The sequence below is a fragment of the Arvicanthis niloticus genome, chromosome 27 (genome assembly GCF_011762505.2).
Source record: "Arvicanthis niloticus isolate mArvNil1 chromosome 27, mArvNil1.pat.X, whole genome shotgun sequence".
Lineage (NCBI taxonomy): Eukaryota > Metazoa > Chordata > Mammalia > Rodentia > Muridae > Arvicanthis > Arvicanthis niloticus.
Window position 1 is genome coordinate 15,661,525 of NC_133435.1, and position 9,222 is coordinate 15,670,746.

A 9,222-nucleotide genomic window follows, 5' to 3' on the forward strand; every position below is an offset into this window, starting at 1 on the left:
CACACACACACATACACTCATACTCACAGCCTGTGCAGAACTAGCTGAACTTCCAATCATCCAATCAGCAATAGTGTTTGAGTGGCCATGGCAACAGTCATTCATATACACTACCTGAACATCCTAGGGGTCAGAAAATATTGTCCTTGCTCAATCTCTCCTCCTTTCTCTCTACCACTTCATGGCACACACACACACAAAAGGAGGTGCTTACACGTGTTTTCATCTCTAGGCAGTCACTGAAATAGCCGACTCACTCTGACTAAGCCAGTAAACATGGGAGTGCTGGGTACCACTGTTCCTTTTTCTTCAACTTGAAACCATGTATAGAAACCTTGAGACAAAACTTTATTTCCTCTCCTTTCTTTTTGGTAGACATAATATCGGGCATCTCATGTAACATGGGAGTCAAAGCTTGCCACTGACTGTGTTACTGGTACCCAGAGCCTTCTAGTCTATAGCGTATGTGTAAATAAAATGTGTTGGTATTTGCAAGAAGCTAGACATCATAGCATCTCTGGCTTCCTTGCTCAGACAGATCTATCTAGTGAGGACCTCAGATGATTGTTTCCCTGTGGTGAGAAATTCTTGGCTGTAATGTAGTGTTTGTGCGTGCCTGTATGTGTGTGTGTGTGCGCGCGCGCACGCGCGTGCCCCTGTGTGTTTGAGTGTGCGCGCTCACACGTGCATGCATGCACGATTTAATTAATGCAAAACACTCTAGACACTACTTCATATGTAGGAACAGTCTTTTTCTAAGTGGCACAAAGTTATAATCCTTTCTTCAACATTTTTTATTTCTCTGTATGATACCATGTGCTGCAGATGAATGTGTTGTGTTTCATAACGGAAAAGAGAGAAACGTGAAGTAATAGCAGAACTCTGGAAGAATCATTGCTGAAAACCGTCTCTTTCTGTACTGTATTACGTCAGCCAGCTCAGCTACCATGGTGCACTCTGGGGAAGAAATTAACTAAGTAAATAAAAACATACAGGCTACAGAGTGTGCATTAAAATCGCAGTGTCTCCAAAGGACAGATAAAGAATGCTTTTTATCTCCAGCTTAATCTGTTCTGATGCATGCTTGGAGAGCTCGTTCCCCCAAAAGCTTGCGACTGGTTTGACATCAGTTATTTGCAGATCCAAGCGAAGGGGGCTGTCCTGAAGAAGAATCCTTTGTCCAAATACTCCTGATGATGTCCTGGTAGAAAAAAAAAAAATCTCCCAAGGAAGATTTTATTCAGACAACTCCGATTTTTTATGACAATTTCTGATGTTTGTATTATTAGTGTCGATGGCTTAGATAGCTTCTGGTTACAAAACAACTACTAATTTCTTTAGCACCGTTTTTGTTCCAATTGGTCAAAGCTGTTTTCCCTCCTCACCCTATGATCTTATCTCCAGGCTTAAACCCCACCCCCCCACACACATTAAATCAGCATAGTGTAAATACAATCTTATAAGCTAAGCTAGGAAGTGTTAAGAAAAATGTGGGAAAAAAAATCATTGTGGAAAAAACATCTCTTTCTGTACCGTATAACATCAGCTAGCTCAGCTACCATGGTACACTCTGGGGAAGAAATTAACTAAATAAATTAAAACAGAGTGTGCATTATCTGGAAACAGGAGCTGGAGAGATGTCTCAGTGTTGAGTGCTTGTTGCTCGTGCAGAGGACCTAGATTCGATTCTCAGCACCCACATGTGGCTCACGACCATCCCTAACTCCAGGGTATTCATTCACATGATACGACTGTGTTTTATGTGTATTCACATACACACAAAATAAATCCTTTAAAAAAAATCTTTTAAAAAATACAACAGAAAATCCTCAAGATCAGATTTCATAATTCAGATTTGACCAAAATTGGCTCTTTCTTTTGTTGTTACACTGAGGAAGCCAGGGTTGCTATCTCTTTTCCCAGTTCCATCTGTGGGAGGGGAGGGCGTATACTCATTGGTAGCCCCATATGATATTAAGATAAGTGGAGTTCAACAAAACAAAAATATTAGCCTTGGGAATCAGCCACAGGACAGAAGTTTCCCTACAAGATTATTTCAGTAACCCTTCAATATAGCCCATTCCATGCTAGGGTCAAAATGAATCCTGACTTGGAAATTCTAGCCAAACAGTAACATCTCTCCCAGTTTTAACACGGTAGATCTAATCCCCACAGTGAGTAAATTGGGTAGCTAGCTGGGAGAGGGAAGATGGATGAGGAAGGGGGTGGAGGTAGCAGCCTCAGCAATGAGCAGATATTCATTGAATGAAGAAAACTTGGTGCCCCACATACAAGGCTCTGGTCTCTGAAACAACGTTTGTGTAACCCAGCCTGAAGATGCCTGCGATGTGGCATTTATATTGATAAGGACAAAGATTTGCTAAACCCAAACTTACTATCTCAGACCCAAGTGTTAATTGATAGCCAAGAATTAGTTCCCTGGGAATCCGAATTGCCCTCCCCCTCACCCACTCTCTTTCCCTCCCCCAGTTTTTTTTTTTTTTCAGCAGCCCCAAGATGCCTGCTGCATCTCTGCACTGTAGTGCAAACAGATCCCTGCAAAGGGAGAGGAAGATAAAATGAATTTAAATTCCAAAGGGGTTCCAGGCCCCGTTTCCTAGTCCCCAAGTCAGCAATGTATTTGTGAAAATTCAGCCTTTTTGTCTCGAGTAAAAGGACCTAAGTCTACAGCGGTGGCCCAGTCTCGGTCGCTATTCTTTGCATTTTCTATTCGAGTGAATGAGAGTGAATGAAGTGGCCGGGACCCTTCATTTGATCTACTCAATTGCATAAAGTGACAGAATTCTAATATATTTGTTTAATGCTCTTCAATGGGCTTTGGCTTTTTTTTTTTTTTTTTTTTTTTTTTTTGGCTTGCAAATGAAGCATCCGTGGGCAAAGTTTCATCCCCCTTTAACACTGGGACATATTTCATAATTCAAGCCTTGGTTTGAAGTGATCTGGAGAGGAGTTTTGGACTCAAAAAGTGGAAAATAAAGAGACAGATGTGCAGTTATTGTAAATTCCTGGAGTGGGCTCTGGGGCTATTGTGCCCCCACGGCGGGAGGTCCTGGGGCTGTCCCTTTCACACTGTAATTGAAACATATTAATTAGATAATTTGTTGTTAGTTTAAACGAAACAAATGCATTCCCTTTGAGCCTTCACAGCCGGTGGGTTGGGCTGTTTTGTTTTTGTTTTTGTTTGGGTGTCTCTGCCCTTACTTGGCTTTTAGAAGAAAAAGATATTAATTGGCATTTATATTAAGAATTTAAGAAAGGATCCTGCTCTCTTCTGAATACCCCTGTCAAAGGGAGTTCCCATTTGTAAAACTCTCACCCGGGCTCAGCCTTGCAGTCTTGCACTGCGGCTCCATTTGAGAAAGGCAATCCTAAACCTACCTTAGGTTAGAGCTCCTCCATGGACCCTTCCTTGCTCCCATCCTGTAACTACACTCCAGAGCTCTGGACCGGAGTTGGTATTCTTAACCACTGGAAGAAATGAAAGTTACTGGTTTAGAATTTAAGCCACTAGGGACTATGTCTTAGGTTTCCTTCCAATCTTCAACTTCCCAAAGTCTCCCTGTTAGTGAAGAACAACAAGGAACTTCTACAATTTCCCTCTTGGGGAAGTGGAAGAAATCCATCTCTTGTGTAGACATGCTGAAAACACCAAGAAAGCAGTTTAAAATATAGTCAAATACAAGACCTGGAAGGACCTCAAAGAGACAAAATAGCTAAAGTTTCCAAATAGAAAATCAGTGTGAGAACACCAACACTGCCTGGATTTGCAAAGTAGAAAAGAATACAGCTTATCTTAGGCTATAGGACGGTGCATCTAGCATCCCACCAGAGGGTAGGTGCTCTCCCCTCCAGTTCTGTTTTAAAGCTAAGGGTCTTGACTTTGGATGTAAGCCAAGTGACTATCTCCCAGGACAGAGAGGAGCACCCTCAAAGCCATTTGTTATGAAGTTCCTTGTTTGTGGGGCACTTCAGCTAAATCCACACAAGTTACCAAGCCGGGGTAAAGGCAAGTGTGGACTTAGGGAAGGCATGTGTCTGCTTGAGTAGTCTGTACAATTCTGGTCAAAGCCAAAATATCAGCAAAGTTGTTGTGTTCTCCACTTTCCTCATTCAGCTTTGTCTGAGAAAAAGCAAGCAAGCAAGCAAGCAAGCAAGCAAGCAAGCAAGAAAGAAGGAAGGAAGGAAGGAAGGAAGGAAGGAAGGAAGGAAGGAAGGAAAGAAGGAAAGAAAGAAAAAGAAAGAAAGACACGCAACTGGAAAGAACTCCTAATAGCCAAGTTACTTCATGCTTCTCAATAAACCAGGACAAACTCATCACCTAAAAACTGCGGTTTCAGATATGGAGTTCAAAATCTCTTTCTTTGCACATGACAGACACAGGGTTTGTACCTCACTGGCTCCGTGAATGGTAGATAGTGTGCCCATGCCCCTTACCTACAAGAACTGTCACTGGAGGCCAGCAGTCTACCTGACTAAGCCTGTAAGATGTCAGAGGCCCATGTAAGCACGAACTGCATGTCAGGCTCCAGTGTTAACAAATCAAGTGAGATCAGATGATTGCAGACACTGTCTTAATTATTAGTTTTCAGGCCCATGAAAATGTATTTAGCTCTTTCCTTCCTTCTTCCTTCCTTCCTTCTTTCCTTCCTTTCTTTTGAATGATTTCTAGTTGAGAACTAAGTTTCTTAACCAAGAGTGGCTAAGTTTTCCAGGCTTCCTCCGGCTGATCTTGTTGATATAATTGTGAATTAGGTTTGATGAATGAGTTTAGTTGTCCGCTGTCTGACTGGCTTTAGAAGCTTCATGCATTTTAATCAGCCCAGTGATTCATTTATTTTCCACTTGTGTGTGTGTGTGTGTGTGTGTGTGTGTAATCCTTTCCTTTTAAAAATAGAGTAGTCACAACAGGATTAATTATGCTTTGCATTAATGCTAAATATTTTTCCAGGTAGCTCACTAATTACATGACAGTGACAGGTGCTAAGGGTCTCCTTATGGAGTACTTCACTGAGGTTTCCATGTGTCTTTGGGGGCTTTCTCTGTGTTTCACAAGGCCCCCTTGTTTAATCATTTACACAGTAAAGTGTTAATCACCATTTAAGTTTCTCTTTGTGTTGTAACTTCTTCAGTTGAATACACATACCACACTGGAAATATTATGACCTCCTTCAACCAAGTGTCAATTAGACTTGAACCATAAATTCTTGACAGGTTTTAATTCTTTGCAAAAAAAAAAAAAAAAAAAAGTCAAAAGAAAGCAAATACTTAGAGACAGCCATTTAAAGACTTGGAAAAAATGCATTTGCAGGCTTGAAAATAAATGCATCCTGTTACTCCCCCCACCCCACCCCCACACACAGAGAGACAGAGACAGAGAGAGACAGAGAGATGGCTGAAGAAAAAAAAGTGAACAGGTTTCTTGACCTGTACAGTGAACCTTTAGATGATTTCTGAAAGAAAGGAAATGCCAACAACTACAGTAAGCTAGAGTAAAGAAGGGTTCCCCCAAGTCTGGAGCATCAAAATAAGGACTGCACAAGCCACCCCGAGAGTACTTCAGAAATTCCACATCAACCTTCTGTGTGTGTAAGTGCAAAGTCATAGAACACATGCTTAGAACAGACAGAACCACACAGGAAGTCCTGCAGTCCTGCAGTGTGTTTCCTTCAGCAATGCACCTGTGTCCAGGGTTTGCATCTGAAATACTTGGCCTCAAGTCTCCCCCGTGCACAAATGTCTTCCATGGTCCCCTTAGAACAATTCCTCCCACACCTGAGAGTGCATAGGAGGTTTCCCTGCTTGCACAACTGTGATTTGAAAAAGACAAAATCCCCAGCCATGTGTTTGCAGAGACTGTTGCTACTATCTTTTGTCCCTTGTAGCAAGTCTTCAAAAACACACAAAAACTTAACGAAATTTGAATTTACATATTTTAATGAGAAAATATTATTTAGACTAGGTCATAATTTAATGTAGACACCTTTTAAAACTCTGTTTTAAAATGGGCATGCTGGGAACAAGGACATCAATATTTAAAATGCCATGCGAATTCTGTGCAGAGAGGAAGAAAAATAAAAGGGATTTTTTTTTTTTTCACAGCTTGGACAACACTACAACTTCGTTTTTTAAATTAAGCAGGTCACACCGGAACAACCGTTGAGTTGTTCTTTGTTTGTTTTCTGTCAATTACCTAGAATGCTAAAAGGAACATACCAAACCAAAGTGCATTTTACACAGTGTAAATCATTCCTATTTACAACTCTTTGCAGCCCTTTAGCTTCACGGAAAAGTTCTTCTAACAGAAACATCTGTCCAGAGGACATCTTTGTGACATCCCCCTTCACGTTCCCAGTCAGTTATCTACAAACTCCACACTTGCCCTAGGTGAGGGTCTCCATTGGCTTAGTTCACGTTTCTTTTTTTTTTTCTTTTCTTTTCTTTTTCCTTTTCCTTTCTTTTCTCTTTCATCAAAATAAATAGCTAAAAAGGTCTCTAAATAGTAAGAAAGTTAACATCCCAATTAACTCCCCCCATTCCCCCCCTACCTCCTTCCCACCCCCAAAGCTGGCCAGAAGAGTAAAACATTCACATTACAACAGGTAATGTAAAGAGGACTCTACCCCCTCGCCCCTAGCCAGGCAGATTCTCAAGTTCAGTGTTTACATTTTTTTAAACCGCGCGATTTGTAAACAATAACGGCGACTTTTAGCTGTGTTTGCTTGTGTATAGGACAAGCATATCTCCCCCCCCGCCCCCCCCCCCCCCCGAGTTTAGCAGCCTCTCTTCTCACTCCCAGCTAAGGGAACTTCTGGCCGGAAACAAAACCCAGAATGGGGGAAAAAAAAAATCTCTAGAAGCTCGGGAGGCAGGGCCGCAGCCGGGGGAAGTAGCGGTCCGCCCATCCCGGCCTGATGGGCGGAGGCGATCCCGTTGGAGGACTAGTGAGTGGGTCCTTTGGCCACCGATTTTTCAGGACCTAAGAAGATCCGGCCCTCATAGTGCGGCTGCAGCCTCGGCGGGCTTCTGCTCCCGGCAGTGTTTCTGGTCTTGAAATGCGTGGAGTCCAAAGCTCCGCCTGTCCAAGCTCAGGAGTTGCGTATTTTGTTTTGTTTCTGTTTTCTCCGAGCAGGAGGGAGTCAGGGTGTTCTGCCTGTTGGATGGGAGTGCATTTCAGGGACCCAGGAGGGGCCGCGTGGCTTGGGTTAGCCCGTTTTCTCTGTTGTCCTAGAGGAACGAAGACAACTTTCACACGCCTTCTGGCAAGTTTGTGGTTTGTCTTCTGGGTCCAAAACAAAAAGTTCTCCCAAGAGCGAGGACTGAAGAAGGTAGAATGGGCAAATCGGGGTGGCGGTTTTAGGTCTCATAGGGCTGGACCCGGAGCAGGGAGGTGTTGAGAGGAATGGTGTGGATGTGACCAGGACGAAGCCCCAGCTTCTGTGGGTCAGTGCACGGCCACCGAGTGCAAGGCGGAGGCCGGGCTGGTGAGTGTCTCGCTAGGGGTGGCGGGGCTGCTTTGGCTGGTGGCTGTCTGCGAGGAGGTGGGGCTGAGCGAAGGCGGCGAGTTCGAGAGCAGGGTGGGGATGGGTGCGGGCAGCGCTGGCAGCGCGGGCACTGCGGCCGGCGTGGGCTTGATGGGCACTGGGATGGCCGGCAACGTCTGGCCCGCAGCGTGGCACAGCGGCTTCAGCGGCACTCCGTAGGCGCTGTAGTCGCCACTCGCCATGGAGATGGGGGTGGCTGAGTCGATCATACCTGCGGAACCGTACACATGTGGCCAGCCGGTGCCCAGAGAGCTGCCCATGGTAGTTAACTGGTTAGGGAGTGGGTAGGCAGCCGGAACCGGCTGCATAGCAGAGAAGGCCAGTCCCCCAGGCATCTTGTACTCCCTCGCGATGATATTCTCGATGGCAAAGGGATGCTTGAAGCCGGAAGGCTGCGCCACACCGCCCAGGTTGTAAGCAGCGGCCGGCATCTGCGGCAGAGCGTGCCGGAGGCGGCCAGCGCGCTGAGCCGCAGCTTAGCCTGCTGCTGGAGGTACTGCGCGGCGTCCGCCGGCTTGCTGGGCGCCAGGTGGTCTGACTTGAGCACTTTGAAACGCTTGCGGCGCCGCAGGAAGCTCCCGTTCTCGAACATGTCCCCGCAGCTGGGATGCAACGCCCAGAAGCTGCCCTTGCCGGGCTGGTCTGGCCGCCTGGGGATCTTGATGAAGCAATCGTTGAAGGAGAGATTGTGGCGCAGGCTGTTCTGCCAGCGCTGCGTGTTCTCCCGGTAGTAGGGGAAGCGGTCCATGATGAACTTGTAGATCTCACTGAGCGGCAGCATCTTCTCCGGGGAGCTCTGGATGGCCATAGCGGTCAGCGAGATGTAGAGTAGGGCGGCTTCTGGTCGCTGTACGTGTTGCGGCCCGGCCTAGGCATCTTCTTGCGTGGGCCACTTGCTCAGGTCCGCACGGCCGGAGACTGTCGGATCTGAGAAGGGGGAGGTAATGGAGAAGGTCAGCGTAGGTGCAGAGACACTGGGGGAGGTCACTCAAGCGAGTAACAGATATAGGGCGTGGGGAAGAGGGATTCTGGTGCCAGCAACTTTGGCGCACCAAACTGGATAGACCCAGCTAGGGGAAGTGGAGAGGGAAGACTGCGAGCATCAGAGAGGTTTGAAGGAAAGTAAGTAGGAGGATTCAGGGGAGGGGACAGAGAGATTGATACTCACCTTAAAGTTGTTCCAAGTTGCCGGTCCACATCCGGGATGGCGTGGCTGGTGGCCGAATCCCTCCTGCGCGCGATCGGAGCGCAGCGTCGGGGACCAGTGAGACTCGTTGCCAGCTGGGCTTGGATTCAGCCCGGTTAGAGCTCCTGTCCGCGGGCTCCGCGGCGCGCTCCTGGGTTGTGCGTCTGCCGGGAGGCCGAACTCGGCTGCGTGTGCCAGTGAAGACAGGGCAGACGCCGCCTCGGGGATCCAGAGAGAACGCTGCTGTGGTGTTTGTGGTTCCGCTGAGCTAGGTGGCTGCCTCCATGTCCCCCTCGAACCATCTGATAGTTTTAAGGCGGTGACAGGAGCAGAAAAGACCCCTGTAGCGGCGCTTCATTAATGTGCCACTTCTTAGCTATCGTATGACAATCGCCTTGGGAGGAGGAGGAAAAGGAGGGGGAGCGGGGGGCTGCAGAGGGAGGGGAATGAGGGAGAGGAGAGGAGCCTGGCCAG

General features: G+C 46.6%; 1 protein-coding gene across 1 annotated transcript; it reads right to left on the reverse strand.

Annotated features, from left to right (window-relative positions):
* Positions 1-6,804: 6,804 nt before the first annotated feature.
* Positions 6,805-8,438, reverse strand: Foxb1 (forkhead box B1). Its single transcript, XM_076925923.1, is given in 3 exon segments — positions 6,805-8,004; positions 8,007-8,390; positions 8,393-8,438. Coding segments are annotated over 3 exon segments (972 nt in total). The 3' UTR covers positions 6,805-7,462.
* Positions 8,439-9,222: the final 784 nt, after the last annotated feature.